Below are 27,937 nucleotides of genomic sequence, written 5' to 3'. Positions count from 1 at the left end.
CAAGACTTAAAGTTCACCAGTGGACATGTCAGATCTTAAAATGCTATTAGCTCTGAGATGCGGATATAAACCAAACTTAAACGTGACCTCATGATGGCGCTGAGTTAAAAGTTGATACGTATGTCATGTGTGATGGTTCTAAAAGTTGTTGAGACACTAAAAAGTCGACACAATATTGGGCACAAGAGGAAAAGTCACCTGGCTTCATCCTCTGGGGACGACACACTCGATGTTGAGATATTCTGAACCAAAGTGATGGACGACCAACACGACCATCCCCAGCATCGTGCTGCCAGCATGGCCGGTAATCAAAAGAGAAATTGATTGTTAAAGTAATTGTTGGTTTCAGTCGTGGTCGGATGGTTTCGCAGGGGAGTTTTTCTCTGCTGCTGTCACAAAGTGCTCTCTGATGGTGGGAGTTGTTGTCTCAGCAGAACTCGTGTCTACAACTGGTCACATGAAAAGCGCCCCGAGAAAACTTCTGTTACTATTTATCACTTCATGACTTAAATTGCCTCCATTTGAAACATATGACGGTAACAGCTGTTAAAAGTCGAGCCTGATGGTGTCTCGGTGAAAAAAACATGAAGTTTTGATCCCTTGTTGGCTTCTCCTGTCACGTCTCTGCTGCCGGGGCTGAAGGTTTACCCGCTTTGTTTAAATCAAAACCACAGAAGTCTGTTTCAGTCTCGACTCGGAGTGTTTCTGATGTGCCTGTGTCTCTCGTTGGCCTCCACATCTGTTCTTCTCTCACTTCTGTTCTTCCTCAGTTCTGTCTAAACACAAGAAACGTGTTTCATTTACACAGCCAGCAGGTTTTTTCTTTCTTTCTTTCTCACGCTCCGGTTTGAAACTCAGCTTCAGTGTGAAGGCAGCCATGTTGTTTATGATGGAAGGAGCCCGTTTGTGTCTTCTTCCGTCTCTTTTGAACATCCAGGCAGAAACAGAGACTGTTGTTGCTCTGCTGAGTCCCAGAACCCCAGAACGCTTCTTCTGTCTGCAGACCTTCACTTCACACAGCTCCACACTTCTGCTGCTGCTGTTGGAGACAAAGGCTGACCTCCTCCCTCTGCCCTCCACGTGGCCGTTTATTGGTGTGATTGTTTATTACAAAGCATTGCACTAATTGAACATGAAGTGTAACTGTTACATGGACGCCGTATTGAGATTAGGATATCTGTGATGAGGTAACCAATCCAAAATGGAGAGCGAGCAGCTGTGGAGGTTACTGTTACGGCTGTTTCTCTGCCTGCTGGGCTCCCTTCCCCCAACACACAAAGAGCTGAGCGGCAGCGCTGGCTGCAGAGCAGAGCAGCTTGGAAATGGTTCTGCCTGAGAAGCAACGCTGTGGGGGAGGAAGGAGGGGGCAGTGAAGACCACAGACCCCGACCTCCATAGCTGCAGGCTGGCTGCCGCCACTGCAGATGTCATTTAAAACTGGTGTTGTTGGTTCGTGCTCGACCTCGAGTCTGATGTGATCAGGTCTGATGATCAGCTGAGACAACGGCGAGCAGACGGTGACAGCTGGTTCCTGTGCAGAGGAAACGGAAGAGCTGATCTCTTCTGGTGCGTTCACACAGACACACTCTCTCTTCTTCCTCGTTAGTCTGAGGCTCGCGGGCATGTTTGCATTCTCTGCTCTGATTGGGCGGTTAACTTCTCATGTGGCACAAGCTCGCACGCCACAAGGTCGGTGATTTCTCGAGCGATGTGTTTTCAAGCAGTTTTTTTCTCATTCATGACTCGATCCCATTTCCAATTTTTGGCCCTACCCTCGTTTTTCCCCCCTTCGTTCCCGAGCAAGCAGTTTATAACAGGAAGTAGTAACGTGCCAACGATTCAACACCGACATCCGACATCTGTCGTCCTCGATGGCTTTACTGTGATTACAGGTGATGTCCTTTTTGTGCTGGTCCGAACCTGCTGTCATCACAACACCATTTACCAGTTACCTCACAATTCATTCACATCTTCACGCTATCACTGAAGTCTTCTTATTAAGAGAGCGCCGCTTCATCATCTGCTCACTAGCAGCACTTATACAGCACTTATACGCTACATTTAGCAACCCAGTTGTGACCCGGCCAGCCTGCGCTGATGTCAGAGTAGCGGAACAAACCAAAACCAAAAAACAACTTTTCAACTTTCCCACCTCGATGTAACAGCAGCGCCGTCGTCTCAGCATCACTCTCCCTGTTCACCTCCTCCACCAGCGGTTGTTCTTTGTCTTTTGTTTCCAGTTATTCCAGTTGTTGCACAACAGCGGACACCCTTCCTTTGCGCACTTTCGAACTTATTTCTTGCGGGGGAAGAAAACAAACCGGATAGCACAGTGAAAGTGAGGTTATTGGGAAATATTCTGACTATTCTACAGGCCAGTGGGGTCATTTTTTTTCCAAGACTGTCATGCACAAATCAGAACCAACAATCTAATGTTTGCTAGCTGGCAACCAAGACATCAGAGCCTGACATGAAATAGATTTATTGTAACTGAACACAGGACACAAACCGAGCTGGGCCCAGGAGCTGAACTAATTGATTTGGATTTTGAAGAGTGTGTTGTTAGAGACCCGACCTCTCTTTATAACTCTACTCAGTGATTTGGTTGAAACTGGGTCATGTTTAATGTAGACAATCTTGTCTGGTTCTCCCTCTGCTGCTCTCAGGCGGCTCTCCCTTGGACAGATAACTTTCCTTGCTGCTGAAGTTTGTTTCCTAACAAACGTACCGATAACCTGCAGCTCCGTTATGAACACCTCCGGACCGAAACTGTACGCAACCTCTGAGAACAACGACAGATTTCAGCTGGAGTACCGAGGTGATTTACAGAGTTTCCTGGTCGACATATAACAGTAGCTTTGCTTTGCTAACAATCTGCTAAATGTAGTTAAAATTAAACACAGTAAAACCTCAGATTTTATATCTTCCTTCACTGTTGGATGGTTACACGCAGATAAATGGTCCCTTCCAAACCTTCACTGTGTGACAACGTTGATAAAAAACGCCATTTATTCACGACCTTCAATGTTTTTCTCCTCACTGACTTTGATCGAATGAACAGTTTTCCATTCATCTCTGTTCCAGCAGCGTTCAGTCAGCATTAGGTTTGAAAGACTGATTAAAGGATACAAAAGAGCAACTGCAGTAACGTCGTCACCAGCTTCTGTGTGACAAGCAAGAAAAAAATGGCAATGGGGAAGAAAGAAGCCTATATCTAGCAGGATTACCCCGTGTGTTGAATATCATTAATGCACCAATTTTGGCATTGAGATGGCAATGTTGCAATTAGTAACCTCACCGCTAGATGCCAATAAATCCTACAGAATGGTCCTTTAATGAATTTGGACCTAGTAGAAACAACTATGAGGGAATCAAAGTGTGTTTCTCAGTCAGCAGGTTGTTGCTTCACGTCAAAACATCTCAATATGGATTGATACAGAAAATGTGATCTTCCAAATCTCTGAGGATCCATTCTCATCATGAAAGATTGTTATTTAAAGCCAGTAATTTGGGGTAAATATGTGTTTTGTCATCGAGAGAGACAAAGTAGAAAGTAACTACACTAACACCAGGATCTCGTCTATACAATACAGCGTTATAGGAGCTACTTCTGCCCGTCATGATCACGTGCAGACGTTGATGGCCGACAGTCTCGTGTGGACGTATTTTCCCGTCCTCAGGAAGGACAGTGTGTGTGTGTGTGTGTGTGTGTGTGTGTGTGTGTGTGTGTGTGTGTGAGGACTGTGAGGTGCTGTGGCGGCACCGCAGACCTCGCTAAACATCTGAGATTTAATCACAAAAAGTGATGTAAGTAAGTTGAGGTCTTGCAGCTGCGGTCCAGAGAAGAGAGGATGACAGGTGGTGGAAGACAGACTTCAACAAATGAGTCCATTATCTAGGTAGAGAGAGGGAGCGTTGCTACTGGCGACGCTGAGGGCTGCTGGAAAGTGATTCATTTCTGTCGAGACTTCAGTTTGTCTGTCGATGTTCAAGCAACGGGTTTCAAGCTTCTGTTTTGTATCGGTGTCGCTGAAGCTAGCATGGGTTTGGTGTTGGGTCTGAAATGCGATCAGTGGTGCCGCACGTCACTTATTTGCACGATGTTGAACGTTTCTCAGCTCCTCCGTGTGTTCGCTGCGTGGCGACTGCGTTCAAGGCTCAACGCAAAATGAGCGTCATCCTGTCTCGAACCCGCGTCTGAACCTGAACGTGTGAACAGTGGGTGAAGCTCGCTGTTGGGCTCAAGTCCCCAGAAGTATCACATACTTCCTCCTTCCTCCAGATATCAACTCTACGCCAGCTGGAGATGATTTACGAAGCTTCCTGATAGACGGATAGCTTTGTTGCTAAAGTAAGCGCTAACTGCTGCTGAATGTAGTGACTTGCTGACTCTGCTGCCAGGTTGCCAGGTCCTTCGTCGAGCTGGCCTCAATCTTCTCAGAGGGTTAGAGGTGGTGTGTTTCAGTCCTGGTCTGGCCTTGTTCACTGGGAGCTGCCAGTCTGAGGAGAGTCAGCGTGGGCGACACTGTGTTTAGGGGTCTCATCGAGGTCGGGCGTAACGTTGATTCACACGTAACGATGACAAAGCAGCTGCTTCATAGGGACATGTGTTACCAACGTGTCGTACGTACTGAGCTCCTTCTGTCCAGTTATTTTCCCATTCTGTCACTTCAGCGGCTTTCAGCAACGTAGTTTATCTTCTGTTTTTCTTGCTGTAACCTTAGTAGCTCGTCAGCGTTCTGCCATAGAGAGCCACAACAATCAACTTTTCCGTCATCGTTCATCGTTGTTGTTGGGGTTGCACTTCAGGCGACCACTGAGTCTGACTCACAGTGGTCAGCACCAGCACACCCCTGCACATTTAGGACTCAAACAATGGAGCCGGGACAAAATACAGAAGGGCTGTGTGAAGTTAAAGTCATTTCATGAGTTGAGACCTTTGGGAAAGTATGAACCAGTTTCTCTCTGAACAGAGGTGGAAGCTGCAGTCCAGAAGTGACGGGATCACCGAAAACTACGACATACGGAGGGCGAACACTGATCAGTAACGCGCTGTGAAACACTGGTGGGTATTCTCATTTTTCAGGCTCCGGCAGAACGGCACAAAGCATCGACTCCCTGGAGGCACTCAGGTAAGCCTCCGCCTTGCTGGAGTAGCATCAGATTTCTTTAAACACCCTGGGAATGAATCACTGACTCAGCTGGAAATCAACTGTATCTCGTATTTCATCGGCGTAACTGCCCCGAGAGAACCAAAGTACTGACCGACACCAATCAAGGCGGGTCTATGTCGTAACTGTCGAGGTGGTGACTGAACTACGTGGTCGTTCTGGTGGGTAAAGGATGGGACGTATATTTTGATTATGAATTAATCTAGTCCAAGTTCAGCTTTACTGAAGGACAATTGGTTAAAAGAGACAAACATGAAACAACAGCAGCAGCGTCAGCGAACACGCACAATCATCAAAACAGCAATAAAAACAGGACAGTAATGACAATCCTGTCAAACTCCTCAATAAGGTATGACCGGATTTAAAACCCCTCAAATAAATCAAACCCGTAAGTTATCGGCACACCATTTGAAAATGACCACTAAATCACTAAATCACAGTCAGTGGAAACCAAAATCATCGACCCGCTGAGAGCTGGATCCAAAACCAAACTGAAGATCTAAGTTAAAAAACTGAAATCACAGGCAGATGCTTGTTTCATCAGAGCGACTCATGAAGTGACTCGGTCTTTGGCGCGCCTGTATGCACTCCAGACAGCGTCCGGGCACGCTGCTGATGAGTCAGCGGATGGATTTCCTGGGGAATCTCCTCCCAGACTTGGATCAGGACTGTGACGGTTTACGTAACATCCAGTAGGTGCTCAGTAGGATCCAGGCCAGGGGACCAAGATGATCAGTCAGTGGCATCAACGCCTTCATCATCATCATCCAGGAGCTGCCGACACTCTCTGGAGGAACCCAGTGCCGACTCCACCACGTGGGCCCGACAGTCGCTCTGAGGATTTATCTCATCACTTGTTTTGGTCACTCGGAGTGCTGACATCATTACAGAGGTGATTCCTGAAGAGAGAGAGACCTCTTTGTTCAACAATAAGATCCGTTTTGTTGCCAGAAACACAAGTCTCGATGAAGCAGAAGTCTCGCTCTGAAAATCTCAAGAGGTGAGTTGCTGCAGGACCAGCTGAGCGTCTGTGACATCTCGATTTAACCGACTCTGACAATCAAGATGAGACACCGACTTTAACGTCATTTTCAGAGTGAGACGCCTCCTCGAGCAAGATTTGTGTTTGTAGTTTAGAAAAAGGGTCGTATCCTATCCAACAGGATCAGACTGCAGCCAGCTGAGCCGATCTACAGGACTGATCCTGAAACTTTTGGTAACTGTGAATCATTTACGTACCAGAATCTGTAAATTAGGCCCAAAACACCTGAATTCCCCTTTAATACAAAAATAAAATGGTGTGCTAGCATTTCTTTATAAAGCTTTCCTTTTAAAACACGTCACCAATTCTGCAGCCTCATATTCTAAACTTTTATCAAGATCGAGATAAATAAATATCTTCAAAATTCAAGCTGTGACAACTCTGACATTTTTCTACACATAATTTAAATCCCCTGATCAGGAACCAACTGTTCAACTTCAAGGATGATTTCTTCTTGTGAGAAAGAATGTCTTTCATGGTGTCTTTTTTCTTTTCCTCTCAAGGACAGCGTGACGTCCTCCAAACTGTGCTTATTCTGTCAGACATGCAGCCCGAAACTCAAACATACTCGGTTTCCTGTCACAAGAGAATAAGACAGGCGGCAAATCCTTCCCAAACAACAAGCTGGATTCAATAATTAATGCGCTTTTGTTCGGGAAAAAAAAAAAAAAAAAAGACACTGACTTGATTATAAGCATTGTTGATTAATTCCCGTTGACTGGCTAATCCTTCAGTGGTTTCAGCTCTATCAACACTGGTGGAAAAAAAAGAAAAAGGTTCAATTCCCAGATGCTCAACGAACAGCCGAGCGGCGCTGACGCTTATCCTGGTGAGTAGCTGAGAACACAAACAGGCCGATCACACGATAACGGAACGTGACGCTCTCAGCACCGGATGTCTTTACGTGCTGAAGTGAGTCATGTTCTGGAAAAAATGTTGTCGTTGGGGACCAAAAAAAAACAAAACAACAAACAACAACAACCGATTCTTTTCATATCAGTTTTATTGAACAAAAAACTTTTCAAAGATCATGTAGGAAATACATTATAATACAAGTGTTGCACAAACGAGACTAACAGAAAGAAGATCTAGAAAAAAAGGGGGGGGGTTTGTTGTTGGAGACACATCGGAGAGGCGCGAGGAAACCGAGAGAGACTCTTCCAGAACGTATTTAAAAAAAAATAATTCACCAGAACAGAGACGTGGAAATCTGCAGGGACGACCAACAAGCACGACTGTGGCCTCAGTTTAAAGAGAGGAACAGACTGCTAATCGTAGCAAATGGATCTGAAGTCAGAAAGCACATATTTCCACTTTAAATCTGATTAGTTGTTTCTACCAAGTGGCCTGTAACAGATTCCAACAGCGTTTAAACATGAAACAGATGTTTGGAAATCCAGTAGTAGGTTTTTTTTTTTGTTGTTGTTGTTGTTGTTGCATCTTTTTCATGGTGTCTACTGACCTAATGGTGGTTTCATTACCTCGACCTTAACGCATGGTTCACGTCGTCAATACTTGTGATCCTTTTTTTGTGTAGTTTAACTGAAAAATCTTAAACCAAAGTCTGCTCACAGGCTTTTTTTTTCTGGAGCATTCACCCACATTTAGCAGGAGAAATATTATGCACATACGTTTTTGAGAGCTTACCAACACTAAAACTGTTGGTTCTAGTTTTGTGGGTAGGGTTACAGGATTTGATGAGTCATTCAGATTTTGGCCTCCTTCCTATGCGAGGTGGAGGCTTGTTTAATTAAAACTGCCCCCAAACCATTACAAAGGTCCGCCATTGTTTTAATTGTAAGCAAAGGACCACAAGCACTAGCACGATGTTGAGGGTGAGCGTTAAACACATCTGCTCTGTTGTTGACCAGCACGTTTTTAACAAGTGACCGCTGCGCTTCAACACTTGTAAACTTAAAACCACAGTTTATTTTTAAAAATGACGGGGACCAGAACAAAGCTACGTGCTAATAGCGGGAGCTGCAACGTTGTTGGCTGCAAGAATCAACACGAGATCTTCATCGATGTCAGACCCCGGAGGATTCATTTGAATTATTAGTACAAATATATAATCTCAGCGATTGTTAAGTGATTGAAGTGTGTGTTTTACTTTCAGACTAACCCTGCTAACTTCCCAAGCTCAAGGATGTGTGAATTCTACCGATGTTATGGACTCAATTAACAAGTTTTATGTTGCTTTACCGTTTATTTTGTAGCTCAACCTGTCGAATCAAGTGTTGTAATACTGAGAGACAGTCAAGAAAAACTGTACGAACGTTAATTGTCATTTGAAGCCAACTGAATAGAAACTAATAGCTTTGATTCCAGCAATGTTTTTTTTTTCTTGTCGCTATTTGTGTCTGTAATGCAGCACAAGCTCAGCTAGCTTTGGCTTGCATGTTATATGAAGTATAGCTGTTTCTTTAACAGAGCATGTAAACGTATTCTAGTGACCCAAAATAGAATCATGAACCTGGAAAGTAGCATAATATGTTTCCTTGAATGCTTTTTTTTTTTTTTTTTTAACGATTGTTTAAAACTCTGCTAGTAAGTGAACTGTGAGTTAAAACTTTTAGTTTTGTTTTGTGGGTAGCGCTTCATAATGTGTTTGTCTTTTTTCAAATTAAATTTTCAGGGGGGGTACACGCGGGTTTCTCACAGGTGATGACGTGAAAATGGATTCAGGTGTTTCCTCCTCACAGAAGGAACCCTTTGGAAAGCACACAAGGCGGTTTGCATGCTCATCCCAACCTGCAGGGGCAGCAGTGCCAAGAGTCCCTCACAGAACAACTCACAGGGAGTAAATGCTCCTGAACGCAAAAAACCAAATCTGGAGTAGAAGAACATTCTTGTGCCTGTCATTTCATTCAGCACCAACGTTGCAAAGAGAGTTTAGAGAGAGCTTCAAATATTTTCCACATGTCACAGGAAATAAGAATATTACAATGCGACAATGAAGCACTGTCACGCTCCCAAAGTGCATTTTATTTTTATTTTAAGGTGAGGAACAGTTTGATCACAGCTGAGAAATTCCAGAAACAAAACAAAACAAAAAGTCTCGCCATCAACTGAGGAGAACAGAGCACTGGTGAGTTCTGATGAAACCTGCTTATGCTGCATTTTTTTTTTTTTTTTTTTTTAAATTGAACAAAACAGGCCTGGAGCTCAAGTTAGGAAACGTCATCAAAGTTTTTAAAATCAGCCAAACAAATGTCTTACACTGTACGGCAACTTGACAGTTGGCTGCCTGTGTAGTACAGAAGCGTACTGCACAAATTAATCCTGAACAGCATCTGACTCGAAGCTGCTGGCTGTTTCCAAACCTGAGCTCACATCTTGGTCTTTTTGTATCTGGTGTAAAACATCTTCAACTTATGGAACTGGACCAGAGCCATGTCATGGAATGGAAGAATCTGAGGGAAAAAAAGTCACAATTCAGAGAATAAATTCTGAAATGACAGGTATAAATTTGTAAAAAACGGGATTCTGAGACCATTTTTAATGATGAGAAAAATGTGAGAAAACTTAGGAGCCTTCCTGATTTCCAGTGAAGACGCAACAAATTACAAAAAGGAAGACAAACTGAAAACATTTCGTTATCCCTCCTTTTGTTTAGTTTTGTTTTGGTGAAACCAACCAACACATCTGCTCGACAGAAGACTTTGGAAACCTGCCCCCCCCCGTCCACCAGTTCATCCGGGCAGTAAATGAAACAATACTTAAAACAAAATTGCCGCTATACTTCAAATGACTTATAAGTACTCTTAGAACAATTGTGAGTCACACCCAGTGCCCTATTGAAGGGCAGAAAATTCACCTTTGACATAACAGTCACAGTGGATGCTGCGACCAAAAACTCATCAGCAACATCGGCTAGCAGCCAGTCAACCCAAAGCAGAATGATGGTTGGTTGAAGTACTGAGAATAGTAAACTAATGTCGACAGTGAAAATGTACCAGCATTTTTGGTCGATAATCATCTCCCAGCCTGCTGGGAAAAGCATCGCCTTCAACTTCAAATGCCTTCAGTCCCGAGCGCCTCTGTCAGGAACCAGAACCTCCACAGATTCTCCCTCCAAACACTCAGCAGAGATCACAAAAACTCATGTAAGACGTCTGCTATGAACACTGGGGCTCAGTCAGGTAGAGGCTAATGGATGTAAAACACTAACATCTGCTAAACAAAACAACGTGTGTGGTTGTTGTGGGTGAAATAGTCACTTATTCTGGTATCTGAAGTCTCTCAGCACATGGTTGAGAGGTTGGATTTCAATCACTGGGGACAGGTTAACCTGGAGGATCTTCTGAGCTTTTCTGCGGGCCTCAGCCACCGAGCGAGAGTCATCCACCTTGATCACTTTCGATCTCAAACTGTTCTTGTCCTTCCAGCCATTTCTCTGCCGTGTCAGTTCCTTGGGGCCCCGACCGTCCCGGTGGAGGCCGTTGCCCCTCCAACCGTTACTGGTCAGCTCTGTGTGAGTCTCTGGGAACGCCCTGCCGTTAGCATAAAAGACTGGAGCAGAATCTCCGATTAGGGCACCGTCCAATCGGAGGGGACAAGACAGGCTCTTCTGGCTGAACAAGGCAACAGCTTTGGTGGGCGCCCCACCACCGTTCTGAGAAGGCTGCAAAGGTATTCCTGAAAGCATTGGAGGGTGCTGTTGCTGTGAAATGGCAACAGAGGGCGCCTCCGAGGACGAGTCCCAGGAAGTTTGGATCTGGAGTCTGGCAGTGTGGTAGCCAGACAGGCCTTTAATGCTGGTCAGTTTGAGGCACGGCCGCAACTGCAGCACCTGTGACATCTCTACAGTTCGACCAGGTGTCCTGCTGCAGATGAGGGCGTGATGGTCCATTAGCTCCGGAGGGCGGACGCCTTGAATCCTTGGACTGCTCTTCTCAGAGGTGTTCCAGGACGGGTGCACCTCCCTCTTCTTAGTCAGGGGCTTCTTCCCCCTCCTCTTGGCAGTGGGTCTGACATTCCTGTTGGGTGGCCTCAGCATGTCTTCAGTCATGGGTTGGGTGGTGCAGGATCGGTAGTTGTAAACATCCTTGCTGCGCAGCACAGTGGGCTTGTGTCCCTCTTCGCTCAGGTCCTGCAGGAAGTTGACCAGGTCCTCGCAGCTCGACAGGTCGTGGGACATCGGGCTGAGGATCTTCAGAGCATCCAGGAGGACGTTGTGCCCCGCTGACGAGATCCGGGACCAGGAGTGAACCGCCCTCCGCTCTTCATTGGCAAATGCCAATGGGCGGCCAATCACGGGACCTCGTGCCGCGTCAGCCATGTTTTTATTCCTGCCAGGAAAACACAAAAACCATTCTGTTAAACAGAATTACAAAGACCAGTGGTTTTAGGTTTTATCTTAATTCAGCCCCTTTTACCCACACTTGGTATTTTGCAACCTCGTACTGCGTCACTTTTTCTTTGTCCCCATTTGCTTTGCTATGACTGATCTTTAAAAGAACTAGAGGTGACACGTGGGTGGTGGTCCAGACAAAAGATCGAGTTGTTCTGATGTGTCAAATGACTTCTCTTATTTTTCCTTTTTTGTGTTTTGATTTTTTTTTTTTTTTTTTTGGGTGGGTGGGTGGGGGGGTTGTTGTCCTACAAGATAATGAAAATTGACAAGAAATGAGAAAGAGACAAAGATACCCGATGAGAGAAAAGTCCTCAGTCAGTGCATTAACCCCGAGGCCACCGGAGCGTCTCAGGAGTGCTTTTAAAAATGATTTCTTTGCAGATTTATGGATGTTTATCCTTGATTGCCATCGGAGATACTGCCATTACAGAAAGGAGGGAGTTTCACTGATTTGTGCAGTTAAATTTACAGCAGTTGCATGTTTAACATTATATTTTTACATAATTGGGAAACAAAAAAGCAACCAGAATCCAGATGCGTTTCGTATCTTTAAACAAACTATTCTAATTCTGTAACCCAGCTGGATAGTGTTTCATAAAACACTGATGTGCATGAAACAAACAGAACAAAAAGATGAAAAGAGACATCTCTCCACCATCACAATCATTTCTGCTGGTTCTGGGTGCTGCGACCTTCTGAACTCTGACCTTTCTACTTCTCATTAAATCCAGAAACTGAAGCTCGTTCTCCAGCTGAGCTCACTGCAAGATGTCAGAGATAAGAGTCACCTGAATATAAAAAGTGAACACGAATGTGAGCAGCCGCAGGCTGGAGATTTTTACGAGCTTGATTAATGCTCAGGGGAGAAGCCAGTTTACTGTCAGCTGTGTTGTAATCAGACACCTTACATAGCCAGACCAGCAGACAGTAACAACGTAATTGTAAGGAAACAGTAAAGCTGCACATCCACCGAGGGCAACCCCAGCTGGCTCGTTACTTTGAGCTGACGAGTGGAAGCAACTGTGACCTTCTCTCAGTTCAGCAACGGTTTCACACCTTTACAGCCTTCATGTAAGCCTTGTTGGCTACCATGGCAACCAAGACCATCGGGACAGGAGGAACAACGCCCTGAGATCCTCTTACAAATAGAAAAAAAATACGGGAAAAAAAAAAAAAAATTACCTGGAAGTTCAAGGAGCCTCTGGGGGAGGAAACCTTCAAACATGTCATTCATCATCTTTATACATGACACATGAAAGGACACGCCGAAAAGATCAAACTCATCTTTCAGGTGTACGATGGTCGACAGTTCCTCTCGTTGAAGAGAGTGACGAATGGTCAAACACAGTTGCATCAAATCGAAAGCAAGTGCAAAGCCACAGTATACGAGCCATCAGTGGGCGTCTTTGGCCCCGGTCTCTCCGGTGTATTCCACACCACTGGTCAATCACACCAGTTGGTTGTTCAACAAAGCTAATCAATTCATCCAAAGAGAATCGCAAAAAAGGGAACTCCCACTGAGACGGTCGCTGTATTATCCATAATTTCAGCCATCTAGTGCAGTTTCTCCTTAATTTTCACCTCTGCCTCTTCTCCAATGCCATTTATAACTTTTTAAATCAGACATGTTCTCAATTAGAGGTGGCTATTTCAACGAGAGTGGTGTAAAAAAAAGAAGAGAAAAGAATACTCTAACACGTCACCATTTGCATTTCGTCCCCGAATGTTTCGGTTTCCCTTTTTGACGATGATGAATACAGACTACCACCACCTGAGGTATTTCCTTGCATGCAGGCCGCAAAACATTCAGGCTAGCTGGCCCAAAGTATCTTATCCTTCTTTGAGTTGCATGGGAAATACTGTTTCTCTTCATATCAATGTCTAAAGGAGTTACGAGAAATCAAACAGTATGTCAACAGCAGCCATGTACAACCAATGCTATTGCCATGACTAGATCCTTACCACCTGTGGGGCAAAAGTGGAAGGTATGTCCATGTCCTGAGGTTGGCTCCATAGGCAACCCACAGAAAATCAGTAATCAACAGGCATTTTGATCATTTATTCTTTTCCTCAGTTTATATCATCGTAAACCGAATCCCTACGGCTTTTTGGGCTACGACGTTTAAAGACATCAGGTGGACAGTTTTCACTTTTTTGGTACCTTTTGTTGACTTCAGATTCATTTTTCAATACATGCATCAATAAATATGAACAAATCCATCCGAGATGAACATAAATGTCGGGTGCAGCCCTAAATCAAGGGTTGATGCCGTGTACGTTGGCCTCTCAGACTCGGCTCTCTCACCTGTTTGATAAGGTTACACTTGAATCAGTCTTGAGGTTTGTTCTGACTTGAAACAGTTGCTGAAGAAAATCATCATGAGCCCAGTGACGCCAAGGCTACAGCTGAGAGCGTCTGCTACATGATACTCCGCTTAATATTTCCTGGTTAAATACAGGAGACTTGAGACAGATCCAGTGTCAGTGCAGCGCGTCTGGTTGAGCCGGCTGTTGAGTTATCATGCTAACGTGAGACTGTTAACATCCTTACAGTTTGCATGCCAACATTTGGATTGAACTTAAAGGTTTGTTTTTCTTGTCCTGATCAACAATGTTTATAACACGTTTTCCTAGAATTTCTAAAAATTGCAACAAATGTCTATTTTACATTTCTGAGACTGAAGCCAAGCTTTTGTTGTTGTTTAAGCTTTTTAAAAAAAAAAAAAAAAAATGAAGAGTCCTATAAATAATTAAGTTTCATTTGATGTTTTTCTCTCTTCATGTTCTCAATACCATATTTTGCTCATGGGGCACAGATCCTTTCCCCTGAAATAATTCAAAAAATGATTGGCATATATTTTTCATAGTGAGTCAAAGGTGAAATGAGGAACGAATACAAAAGGGTAAAGAGGAAGAAGAGGGAGAGAAATGAAGGTCAGACATGGAAGAAGAGAAAGGAGACGGAAAAGGAGGTGACAAAAAAAAAAAAGGAAGAGAAAGGGAAAGGGAAAAATAGAGGATGTGAATCCAGGCAAAGATCTGTGGTGCCACTTCCCAGGACTCATCGTGACTGTAGTACGCTCACAAGGCTCTACGTTAGCAGTCTCCTCACTTGGCAGGCAGTGATGGAGGGATGAATGGAGGGGGGATGGGCTGTAAGGGTGAAAGCCAGTTTGTGGTGGGGTTCCTGATTGACAGTACAACGCCAAACTGCATGGACTAATTTCCAATTAATCATTATTTATATTCAATACTATTCATTTAGTCAGTGTGTTTTTTATCCATGCCATCTTTCTGGACATGCCTTCCCATCCTGTATCGCCTTTCGTGAAATACTAGCCTGTTTCAAGACCTCCGCATCATCACTCAGAACTGATTTTTTGTAATTCAAATAGGTCTGATGTTGTGGTCATTGACACCTATTTCCCCAGCGGAAAAACAACTAGGTTAAAATGGGAATAAGATCTGAAACATAATCTTCCTACATACAAACAATCATAATGTTCGTTTACAATAACTTATGGTTCACACGCGTAAACCGCTGCATCACACACTAGCTTAGACAACAAATAATGTGTCCTATTCTATGATGATAATGTGAAGTGTATACCTCTCATTCATCTAATTCAGTCAGTTCATATACACAACATTGCCAAAAGTATTCGCTCACCTGCCTTGACTCGCATATGACCCTAAGTGACATCCCATTCTTAATCCATTGGGTTTAATATGACGTTGGTCCACCCTTTGCAGCTGTAACAGCTTCAACTCTTCTGGAGAGGAATTCCACAAGGTTTAGGAGTGTGTTTATGGGAATTTCTGACCATTCCTCCAGAAAAGTGCATTTGTGAGGTCACACACTGATGCTGGATAGGAAGGCATGGCTCTCAGTCTCCGCACCAATTCATCCCAAAGGTGCTCCATCAGGTTGAGGTCAGGACTCTGTGCAGGCCAGTCAAGTTCATCTGCACCAAACTCTCTCATCCACGTCTTTATGGAGCTGCTTCATGCACTGGTGCACAGTCATGTTGGACCAAGAAGGGGCCATCCCCAAACTGTTCCCACAAAGTTGGGAGCATGGAATTGTCCAACATCTCTTGGTATGCTGAGGCATTCAGAGTTCCTTTCATTGGAACTAAGGGGCCAAGCCCAGCTCCTGAGTCACAACCCCACACCGTAATCCAGCCTCCACCAAACTTTACACTTGGCACAATGCAGTCAGACAAGTACCGTTCCCCTGGCAACCGCCAAATCTGGACTCGTCCATCAGATGGAGAAGCACGATTCATCACTCCAGAGAACGCGTCTGCTCTAGAGTCCAGTGGCAGCCTGCTTTACACCACTGCATCCGATGCTTTGCGTTGCACTTGCTGATGTATGTTTGGATGCAGCTGCTCTGCCATGGAAACCCATTCCATGAAGCTCTCTACGGACTGTTCCTGAGCTAATCAAAAGCCACATGAAGTTTGGAAGTCTGTAGCGATTGACTTTGCAGAAAGTTGGCAACCTCTGCGCACTATGCGCCTCAGCATCCGCTGACCCCGCTCCATCATTTTACGTGGCCTACCACTTTCTCGGCTGAGTTGCTGTCGTTCCCAGTCGCTTCCACTTTCTTATAATACCACTGACAGTTGACTGTGGAATATTTAGGAGTGAGGAAATGTCACGACTGGACTTGTTGCACAGGTGGCATCATGTCACAACACCATGCTGGAATTCACTGGGCCCGTGAGAGTGACCCATTCTTTGATATATGTTTGTAGAAACAGTCTGCATGCCCAGGTGCTTGCTTTTATACACCTGTGGCCATGGAAATGATTAGAACACCTGATTTCATTTATTTGGATGGGTGAGCAAATACTTTTGGCAATACAGTGTATGTTTGATACTTTCATATCCCACTGGTTATCATATTCATTCTTTTACTATGGTCAAAAACATCACAGTGACCTTTGACAACCAAAATCTAATCAATTAATCCTTGAGTTAAACTGGACATTTGTGCCACATTTGAAGAAATTCTCTCAAGAGATTCTTGAGATATTGCATTCACACAAAAGTGACAGACGGACAACCTGAAAACATAATACCTCTGGCTGCAGCTACTGCAGGTGTGGAGGCAGAGCAATGACAGCTTGAGCTTACCCAAAACTAGCAGTCCTTGATATTAGTATTAGGTAGATCTTGAAGACACTAGCAAAGCAACACAGCTCATAAACTGCACTGATATAATTTGAACAAATTAACACCACATTTCTCAAGCGTGACGTCCTAAACCATAACATTACCACAATCTGGAGGACAGAATGCAATGAGAGCAAAAGAAGTTCTCTTTTTTCTGCAAATACAGTTTGTTTTTTCTTGGAGGTTGTGAATAGTGAAATGCCTGCAGCTGCAGTTGAGTGGTTACAGAGAAGTTAATCAGAGTGAGTTGTCTCACATGCCCGTGATTGGTCAGTTAACTGGTGAATAGGAAGTGCTCCATTTGATGCATCACAACAGGAACTCGAGATACAAAGCATGATGTGTATAAAAGCTAGATCCAATCTAAGTTACTGCTGGAAACTAAAATCATTCATACTGCAGCCCCATACAGTATAACCAAGTACATGCGTGCATATACGTTTATGCACACAGAGTCCCATCTCACTGCAGCACCGCTACACTTTTTTTTTTAATCCAACCCGTCATAGGTTTTGCCTTCCATTTCCACCTGCTCTGAGCACCTGACACAAAATTTGGGCTCTCCCCAGGAGCTGATAATAAACCGCAGTTCCAGCTACTTTCAGTGTTTAGCAGCAGCTTCATCGTCATCAGACAAACAGATGGCTGCGATCAAAAACAGGAACTACCATTTCTATACTGCATCTAATGGACGTGCCACAAACATTATGTTAGGTAACATTAGGAAATGTTACACTTTCACAGACTGACAGGACAAGCTCAAAATAACTTTGTGATGTGTGAAAATTGTTCTTTAAAATATAAAGGGGGGATTCTTTTTGACTATTGCCAACCATCTTATAGCCTTTGCTGTTTGTCAGACTGTTATTTGCGAACGCGTACCAAGCCAACAGGACCAGCATATACAGGCTTTGAGGCTACAGTTGGTATTAGGTCCAGCACAGATGTTACATTCTGTGGACCGAACCAGTCGACGTGTGGCTGGGGTTACTAAAAAATATGTAAATTTTGTGCTTGAGAAGCGACTCACCGGAAATCCCCCAGTGCTCCAAATGGCCAGCCTTCCATTACACTGATCACATAGAAGGCATTTCTAAATTCCAATTGAGGGGCACAGACTCCAGCTGCTGTGAGCATGTTGAGTTTTGTTTCGGTGTTTCCCAGTTAAGATTCTGCCAATAAAAACTCAAGCTTTTTTAAAGTAGTAAAACAACTCAGCAACTAGAGAGGCAATTGCTAAATGAATTGTAGTGTGAATGCAATATGCCAGTCTGCATTGCTGGTTTTAAACACTAAATAGCACAAATAATGTATGACAGCTGTGGAATATTTTAAGCTAATATTTTGAGCTAATTAAGGCTAACAGAAAAGTTGGTGCTAAGATGGATTGCTGGCTTCAATTTGAATGTAGAGGCAAATAAACAAGTATGACGAGTGAGACAAGTGGGAAAGGGTCTAGTTAGTTTGGACACGATCTAAAAGTTAGATTAAAGTCAATGTATGAAAGATGGGGAATATGAGGTTAGAAGTGAGTTTCTCGCTTAGCGGAGCAGTTTGAGATTCAGTGACATCGAGTAGTGAGGTTTCAGACTGCAACAAAAACAAAAACTGTCGTCTCACCTGTATTGTTATTCCAAAAGAATAACAGATGCAGTCACATCATTTGCCAACTTTAAAACACTAGCACAACACTGGATATTTGAGACTAACTGGATGTCTTAAAAAAAAAAAAAAAATACCATTACATCGTCATCATCCCCCCCCCCAATGCTGGCCATAAAAAAAATCATTTGAACTGGTGTCAAAACAGCACTCACATTTAAGCGTAACCTTATCTCCTTTCAAGTTACTCTCAACCAAAACTGATTTCTGAACTTTGGACGCAATTATGTCATTTTTAATTACTCAGTACAATTACATCATTGTAACTTGACTTATGTTTTATCTGCATGGAACCTGATCCATGTCACATTCCCTTATGGTCCCTGTTGATGTCATCACCTCCCTTCCTTTGACATTATAAAAAAGGGGTGCACATAACATTTTTGGTCTGGTTCTCAGGGGAGTATCTGGAGATGTTGCTTGGTACTCATTCTTTACATGGCGCCCTTTTCCTACAAGCTGTCGACATTGCTTTCCTCCTGCCTGATCTCCTCACTATCTTCTTTTCTCTCGAACATGGTAGATAATGATAAAGGCCTGCTACTTTGTCCCTGGTTAAGCCAACAGTTTGCTGTTTGCCTCGACAAGTCAACAGCTGGCTTTAGGTAAAAAAAAAAAAGACTCTTGTCATCTTAGACAAGTGAATGTGCAGATGAGAGACAAGAGTCTGACCGGAAGGGTTTCTGTACTTGCATTTGATTGTATTGAGACATGAAAATCCTCTCTTGCATGCAGCACTACTCAGTGGAGTAGACAACAGTGAGTGACAACAGAGGGCCTTTCTGAAGGCCTTTCTGAGTGTTGGTGTAGATATGTGGATTGCTTCTCTTCACTATGTCGACCAAGGTCATTCACATGGGAAGCAGCCAGACGTTTTCCTGCTTGCTTCAAAACACATCCATTATCTTACAGTGGAGTCTATGTCAACAGACAAGCAGGCCTCATATTTCTCAATGTTACCAAGTGTTGTGTTGCCAGATCTGTGCAGATCACCATTAGCCAAATTCTCTTGCTGGAACCTGAAGGAGGTGAACTGCAAAATGTTTCCAGTGCCCAGCATGTTGGCCAAGAAACAGTGAAAACGCTCTGTGGAGATGTGTTTCAGGTCACTGTCATCACTTGGAGCCACTTGAGTTTGAATGTTAGGTAAAAGGCCTCCATATTTTCAACAGCGTTTCTTGCCTCCATGCAGACCATCTGATATTATGAAGCTACTTATGCTATTGTTTCATGCAAGCATGTTTTTGGACCCAACACGAACTTGGTAACACGTTAGTTTCAATAGGCTACATGACAACAAGATTTCTCCACACATAAAATAACCTCTCCATAAATGAATGGCACAAAACAGGAGGGCCAACTCCTCATGTCAAGACTCAGCTGTCCACTTACATTTGAAGGAGAAAAGTCATTCCTTTGACCACAACAGTGTATATATCTTGACCAGAGAAAGACAGATGGTTTGAAAGAGGAGTAAAAGGATCCATCTATGTCAAACTGGAATGACCGTCTTTGAGCAGAGGAGGTGGCCTTTGACATTACTCATCACCAGCCTACAATGCAGTACTGGGTTCTCTACCCAGACAGCTTAACAACCGTTCACACCTGGGCTCACCAAGCCCTCACAATCCACATGAAGGCCGGTTGGGTCTATAACCCCATTCACGCGTTTACATGACACTCAAGAAAACCGAATTACTGGGTTAGTCTGACTATGATCGGATTTTTAAGATGCATGCATGCACCTCTGTCTGATTAACATTGGACCAGATCAGTTTTCTCATAGTCAGATTAAAACACTTAGATAATTTCATTGACAGTTGCATTACTCCTGCATGTATACGTTCCATCAGATTTGATTCAGATTTTGCGTTCCGCGCAGGCTCAAGATTTTTTTCCCAGGGCCATGAACCGGAAATAGAAGGACAGCAGCAGCGGCGTCTTACCTCTAAAATCACCACAAGCAAAAGCGCCATCGGAATCTAGTTTGTGTAATTATCATGTACACCAAATACGAAATGTACAAAGATGTAGCTTTGTCTTGCTCTTCGTACGCCATCTTTCTCGAATGCCGAGGCAGAGTTTGTTGTTGCTGGTGACGTAAAGAGGTCAGCCGGAGGTGCCTCTATTACCACTAGTTGAAATGGGTACAGCGCCACCTATCGTACTGGGGTATGACATGCCTCAGCCAATAATTCGATTTTCTCACCAGCATGTAGACTCAGACAATTGCAGTTGTCTGGGTCAGTAGCATAGTCGAACTATGGCTGTAATCCTACTAACTGTGCATGTAAACGTACTGTCATTTGATTGCGGGGATCCTGAACCAATTCTCTGCATCCTCGTCTGTGTCAAAGTCTCAGATGTGGCAATGGGTCAGAGGCAATCTAATGGTGTTCACACTGTGATAACTGAACTGATCCTTCACTCAACATAATGAAGAGAAATTCCTACAAAGCAACATTACATGACCAAACAACAGTAACGTAGTAATGGTAGTGTCTTTGGCAACTTATGAGGAAAACAATACCACAGTAATACATGAAGAGTCTGTCATCTTGTCTGTCATACTGACTCTGCCTCACATTTCTGCCTGAAAAACCACGTCTGTCCTCTACAAAAACTTTAACTCATGAAGTGTTTGCCTCCTTCCACTATTGTTTTGAAAAGAATCACTGCGACAGTCCGCCCTCCCGACCAAGACTTCAGTGAACTTTCCCCCAGAAAACAGCATCCCTTACCGCGAGTGACAGAGTCAGACAAGGTCCTGTTTACTGATGGTGATTTTGTAATTATGTAATTCAGAGCAGAAAAAAAACAAAAAACACATCTTTGTCACATTCCAGGATGCATGGTGGGTCAGGATCTCAATCACAACACATTATAAATGCATCCATATGATTATAAACAGTCAGCTGGTACATGTTTAGATTAACAGGAGGACGCAGAGGGAAACCCGTTGGAAAAAAAACAGAGACATCTTCATCATGACATGTACTGTCATGCCTCTTCTGGATCAGCAGCACCGCTGTGTGGATTACACACTGGTGCGGCTTTACGCCGGAGCTGCTTGGTTCTATATGAACAAACAATGGTGGAGTATTGGTGAATTGCCGCTGTGGAGATAATGCGGCATCTCTGTGTCCTTAGCGACTCTGTAAGGACACTCTCACACAGAGTTTAAAAGCTTGAAACTCCCCTCTAGTTAGTTGGACCTGAAAAAACCTCTTGGATGAGAGATGAACCGTCTTCAACCAAATGAAACACACCCAGTTGCCATGAATAGAGCACTTAGAATTACCATGACCTGGATGACTGAGAACCTTCATCGCCATGTTGGTAAAACATAAGCTGACAAGGAAAGTCAACAGAGCAGACGCATACTGGAGGAGAGAAAAAGAAAGGCGAGGCAAACCAGAGCACACTTTGTAGGCAAACTTTCAATGCAACTAAAATGAATTTCAGGGCAGCTAGTTAGTCCCATTATTATAATATAGTGTAATATGGAGAAATGTAATATCAGACCAAGTTCAGTCATGCTAAAAAACAGTCAAAAGTAGTTTCAAACAGTGTGACTCACTTTTACATGAAAACTCTTTTCATGAGATGTGGAGAAACTTGAGATTGTCAAATGCCATTTCTGAAGTAATGATGGCTGTTTAACTCTGCAATGAAAAAAGAAAAAGGACAGGACAGCACTGCGAATGTTAGCCTAAACTCTGACAGCACCACTCAGGAATGGTTCCAACAAAGTGGTTATTCCAGTCCTACACAGGAATTTTCTTGTGTAATTCATAACCCAACAAAATAACACCGTTACTTAATTAATTAATTTTTTTAAAAAGCTCTCCGTTGGGTGTAACACAAGGTACCTAATACCTGTAGGTAGGAAGCTAGTTAGCCAGGCACACTCAGGTTACATTACATTATATCACACAGTTCAATGTATTCATAACATTTTTGCATGAGAAGAAACTTTACAGCTTGACAGGCTGACACTACTCTCATTTTATCAAAAGAGGCTCACTACATTTTAGAAATGAATCAGCTCAAACCACTAGACAGCCGACCCTAAATTCCTAAATGCCAGATATCCATCCGATTGTCTGAGAGTCAGAGCTGGTCAAGTGATTAATTAGGTGGCCCCAGTCAAACTGCATGGTAAACGACAACCAATCTGGCAGACACTCTAAAATTAGCCAGGGGCAACCAATCCAACCGCAAAATTCAGGCTGAATCCAAATGTTGTCTGCGCTGCTTTAAATGCCAGTGAAAAACATGGTTCACAGTGACAATCGACCTCAGAGGAACATCAGTGAGATGGACCCTGGATGTTGTATATCAGTACAAAGCACAGGAAGGTAATCACAGACCTTTGAAACAGTACTGTACCAGTTTCAAATTTGCGTATTTCTGAATATGGACAATATCTATATTTAGGCTACAATGGCAATAGGAAATGGGAATTGCAGAGCAATATGTGAATGTCACTGGTCAACCATTAATCGGTAACACAGGAGCCAACAAGTAACATGCCAAGTCATGCATCTCAAAGCTTCTCTCAATATTCTTTGTACTGCGCTGCCATTTTGTTGTCAGGATTGACCATCATATCATTCAATGAAAACTAGCTTACATCTAACAATTAGCAATAACTTGCAGTGTACAGCTTTTTTCATAAAGTTCTCTCTATTTACATTTAATCCATTTAAACATGCACACCTGTAGTTTTCATATATCCTTCATTAATAACAAGACTTGTTGGGCCAAAAGACACAAGAAAACTACAGTTTCAGTTTAAAGTGAAACTCTCGCCAAAAAGCAACCTAGGCTTTATTTGTGAATGTATATGAGTCAAAACTTCGTGTAACAGCATAATTACAATGAAAGAGGCCCTTTTAAGAGTTACTGTAGTTTTGTTTTTGGGCAAGCTAATTTTCAACGGCAGTGCTACGGGCGCTCTTACGCTAGCATCAAAAGCGCTATTTTTTAAACACTAAGACACAACAGGAAACTTTGCTCATAGTATCACCAGGGTTTCTACACATGAACACGAACATTGAGAACATTGTTTGTGTACACAGAGTTTACTAAAAATAAGGTTTCTGAACAACTCATAGCTATAGCAGCTATATCTTTGGTGCGCCGCCGTCAAGGCAGACAAAAAGTGTCGATCCCCGACACATAGGTTGGACCAACATGTTAGCTTTACACTTAACAGTTACAGCCGAAAAGACAAACAGAAATAAAAAAAAGTCTGCCAGATTTTCTCCTCAATGTAATTGATCTGCCTGTGCCAACAATAACAACAACAACAACAACAACTTCTACCTGGAAGTCCTTGTTGTTATTAGCACAACATCACAATTGACCATATTCACAATGAGGCCATTTGCCTGTTTGGTCAAAGGAGTACCAAAAATGGGCCAGTAAACCTGGATCCTGTTCCAACATTTAACTGAAAATTTAGTCTATCATGGTCAGAGAAAACACTCAAGAAAGCAGACAGCAACCTCAATAAACTCATGTCACTCCAGCGACCAGACTGGGCTCCTGGTTGTATACTTTAGGAGACCTTGAGGAGTCTACACCCATTTTCCTAAACCACTCCTTTTTTCTATTGTACATCGTACATCTGTCGTGGCCAACTGCTGTTCACATAATTTCTGGTTTTCCAGGGTTTGGGTTTGTTTTTTCCAACATTGAAGATGTCCGGTATACTATACTGCTAGCTATCAGCACCATGGTACAAATGCAAGACTAGCTAAAAGGACATTATGCTGTTAGCTTAGCTAACTAGCATTAAGTACATAGTTGACAATGTTAGCATAAGCTACATTAATGTTAATTGGTGTTAGCAATGCTAGCTATGACAAACCTGGCAACCATTTGATGGAGTAGATGATCCCACAAACAGCAGTGTTGTGATGAGAATGCAATCGACCAGATTAACAGCAGACAAAACAGAAGTGTGACCAGTAACGTTAAGGATGACCCCATTCTGTTAAGTGGCCGAGTAAATCATGTCAGTGAGTGAGCAAGCACAAAACCAGAGCCCTGGAATGAGCTCACCTAGAATGGAATGCAGCCATCATTACTGTTAGGAGTCCCACCTGTGCTTTTGCAGCTGTATGAAGTCAAAATGTCTACCGTGAAAAGGGTCGATGGGAAGGGGAGATGTAACGCCACATTTAGTGGCTGGATGTTATCGATGAGATCATTTAACAAGTGTGTCAAAGATGTGTGTTGATGTTTCAGATGTAGCTAAGAGGCTAGTTAGCTAGGAAGGGTTTGAATGCCTATGTTAGGTGCTGTCTATTGGCAACTATTGGGTTATCAAGTTTGGTGTTTGACCTTGAATGTCATCACTCTCCCTCTTGCCTTTCAGTTGCAGATCAAAGAGGAAGTGGTGACGATACAACAAATGGTCAGATTCATATGTTCATGGGTCTTTCAACCTGGAGCACAGGAGTACCCAAGATGAGCTTCCCACTGCGCGCGCAATGTCAGAAAAAAATGGCCGCCATGTGATTGCGGTGTATTGTTGCCGTTTCTCCCCACAAAATGTCAGCACGGCTAAAGCCAATTTGCTACTTGTAAAACTTCGCAGAATGTCAAAGTAGGTTGAAACTTGCGTGGAAAATTGGCACGACTTTCGCTTCGATTTCACTATTCACACGCTGGTGTGATTGTACCGTCGACAACGCCATTCCCAAGTTTACCCGTTAACAAAACGTACACATTTATGTTTGTGCGATTGATAAGAACAAAGAACAAAACCCTAAAAAAAAAAAAAAGGTGTCACCATACTTCAAAACATGGTTTAAAAAGGAAAAAAAAAAAAAAAAAACCTAGCTAGCGAGGCTAATGTAGGGCAAAGCTACATAACGTGCGCAATCCTACGTCGTTCTGTCCGTTGAGCTCTCGAGCGCCCCCCTCACGAACACACTGATCAGTTGTATTTGTAGACACTGTTACCAACCTCACTTTTAACTGTAGCTCCACACATATCCATCTACTCGCCCCACAGACGCTGGTTTACAACTTTACGTGGTTTGCTGAAAGACGTCGCCATTTTTAACACAGACTTGTGAACTGCCAGCGACAAGCCTTGGCCGCCAAACACACTCTCTCCCAGCAATCTTTCCTCTTGTCTGAGCAGCTAGTTGTGGAGGGCTCCCTCCAGCAACCCTCCGGCCGGCCTGGCCATCAGCTCGCCACACATCGTAGGACGGATTTAGGGAGTCGGAAGCGTGAAGGATAGCGACACGGAGAAAAGCGCTCCACAAAAAGGCAGAATTACCTTTTAACGGTGCTGTTTCGGCATCCTCCGGTCGCCGCTGTGCCGACGCTCCACGGTAAAATGGCTGCAACAACGGCGGTGTGGATGACAGACCAGTGAAGGAGAGGCGGAGGCTGCCGGAGAGAGAGGAGAGGGGGCGGGCTCTGTTAACCCCGCCGAGGGGTGGGGGTGGGGATGGGGCACAAGTGACTGAAAAAATAATCTTAGGTTTAGCCAAGAAAATTTGAAAAAAACTGAGACAAATCCACGAAAAATCCAGCAAGAATGTTAATGTGTGTGTTATTTCATAACTCAGCCGTTAGCTGGGACCTAATCACCTGCTGTCCAAACCTAGAAAGTACGATGTGGCGTCACGACTGGGCGGGGCTTATGTCTATTTTCGTGTTTGTGAGTGAAAGTCTGAACATCAACAACCAACAAACCAACCCGGTGACCTGAGGGGATCTGGCTCACACACTGGTGTAGCTACCAGCGTTATTACTGTAGTTGCAGTGGGATAACAGAGCAGTTTGATTGAGCATAAATGTTTTTAAACATAAAAAAATCTAAACATTAACATAAATTGTCAGAAACCACCACCACTGGGTGGAGCTTGTGCTAGTGATGTTGCTGAAACAAACATTTAGAAACTAAACTTAAACACTGATAAAAATTTTTAGAATGATTCATTATTTTTAAGATCAGTGGTAAATTACCTCACTATTTAAAGCTCCCCTGACCAAAATGTAGCACAGCAATGTTTGTTTCTCATGAAATAGGTGGCACCGGAAGCTTTGTGACCAATTACTGACTATTTCTTTTCATTATTTTATTTATTTATTTTTTAAAAATGTATATTGTTATTTCCTTGTTGTCTTACCCATGCGCCATTCAGGGAGCGGGAAGGAAGTAGTGAAACCCTAAAGACTGGGGGGGTGAATAAGAGCCCTTTTATCTTTTATGATGTAGTTAATGAATGTCATATAATACATGGATGAACAAGAACTGTGCTTGTATAATATCAAGTATTATTGATTAGAGCCCGACCAATATATCACCGGTCGAGAGAAAAATGCTTTGTTAATTAAACATAATTATCAAATTCAGTTTCAAGTTTCAGTGTACTGATGATATTTTAGACAATAAAGTCTATTGTTGAAATCTGAACTATCCTTCCTCTGTTGTAAAACTCCAGTGTGATCAAATATAATGAAGAGTGATGAACTATTTACTATATAACTATATTAACTGGGTGAAGGGTTCTTGTTTTCCATTCCTCCAACACTGCAACAGAAAGCACATTCCAGTGTTTGACCACTATATGCCCAGCCTGCAGCTAACGAGGTATGTTTACTCCTAAAAGGTTATTTTTTTCACACTTTTAAAAAAATCACCCGTTGACCACTTACGAAGCTAATAGAGTCAGGTGTTCATGTCAACCAATCCCAGGAGCCATAGATAAATCAGGCGCAGCCAAATTAGAAATGGTACCCGGGTGTTTTTTCAGGAAATAGGTGAACACTCTTTGAGAGGAGAAAGGAATTTTTCACCTCCCACTTTTGGCAACTGCCCGCAAAATCATTGGAGCATATGCTGGTGTTGTGTTGTTGCGGTTATGTGAGCTGGTTTCAGGGCTCTGGCATTGTTCAGGCACACCTACTGGCATTGTTCACTGACAAGCTAAATGGTATGGAATGGTGCCAGTGTTGACTTTATTCGTCCCACCTCTGCTTTTCCAGCTCTGACAATCAGACTGTCTGCTGTTTATGAGAGAATACTTGCTGTTCTAACTCACAAGCTACTGTACCGGTGACATGCTAGCTTTCCAGGAAAATGCTAGTGCTAGCCAATCACCCAATAGCCCAATTATAATATTCACTACTTACATTTCCTTTTCTTTTGAGGACACTGTGCATATGTTTCCACCCGACTTCTTGTCACTTACAGAGATTCAATGTGTTGTAGATGAGCGTCTTACATGGTTGCACGTGTTCAGATACTTGAATATTTTGAAATGTTGAGGCAGCCTCTTCTATCTATTTTCATTATTTTGGACATTGCAGTTTGTTTTCGTTGTGACCCAAAATGGCACCACTGCTACCAATCCAAGGGTCTGCAAGGCTGGGTGCACGTTGAGACCAGTCTATTTCAAGAAATCTTATGAAATACATTCATAAGTTTGCTCATATGTTTGTAATTGGCAAATACAACTTCTTGCCAAATAACGTCACATTGTGTTG

The 27,937-nt window shown here is 43.2% G+C and overlaps 1 protein-coding gene across 3 annotated transcripts; it reads right to left on the bottom strand.

Annotated features, from left to right (window-relative positions):
- Nucleotides 1-9,172: 9,172 nt before the first annotated feature.
- si:dkeyp-87e7.4 (uncharacterized protein LOC557283 homolog) lies at nucleotides 9,173-26,736 on the bottom strand. 3 transcript variants are annotated; one of them, XM_037101521.1, is made up of 3 exons: nucleotides 25,719-26,736; nucleotides 21,996-22,080; nucleotides 9,173-11,504 (listed from the first exon to the last, which is right to left on the bottom strand). In XM_037101521.1, the coding sequence occupies exon 3, from the start codon at nucleotides 11,492-11,494 to the stop codon at nucleotides 10,430-10,432; it is 1,065 nt and encodes a 354-aa protein (XP_036957416.1). In that variant the 5' UTR covers nucleotides 11,495-11,504; nucleotides 21,996-22,080; nucleotides 25,719-26,736; the 3' UTR covers nucleotides 9,173-10,429. The 3 variants fall into 3 exon arrangements, with proteins under 3 accessions (XP_036957416.1, XP_036957415.1, XP_036957418.1); XM_037101520.1 differs by lacking the exon at nucleotides 21,996-22,080 and having other exon boundaries at nucleotides 25,719-26,732; XM_037101523.1 differs by lacking the exons at nucleotides 21,996-22,080; nucleotides 25,719-26,736 and adding an exon at nucleotides 25,398-25,708.
- Nucleotides 26,737-27,937: the final 1,201 nt, after the last annotated feature.

This window comes from Acanthopagrus latus, chromosome 6 (genome assembly GCF_904848185.1).
Source record: "Acanthopagrus latus isolate v.2019 chromosome 6, fAcaLat1.1, whole genome shotgun sequence".
NCBI lineage: Eukaryota > Metazoa > Chordata > Actinopteri > Spariformes > Sparidae > Acanthopagrus > Acanthopagrus latus.
Note: the sequence above shows the minus strand (reverse complement) of the source record. Positions and strands in the feature narration are given on the sequence as shown.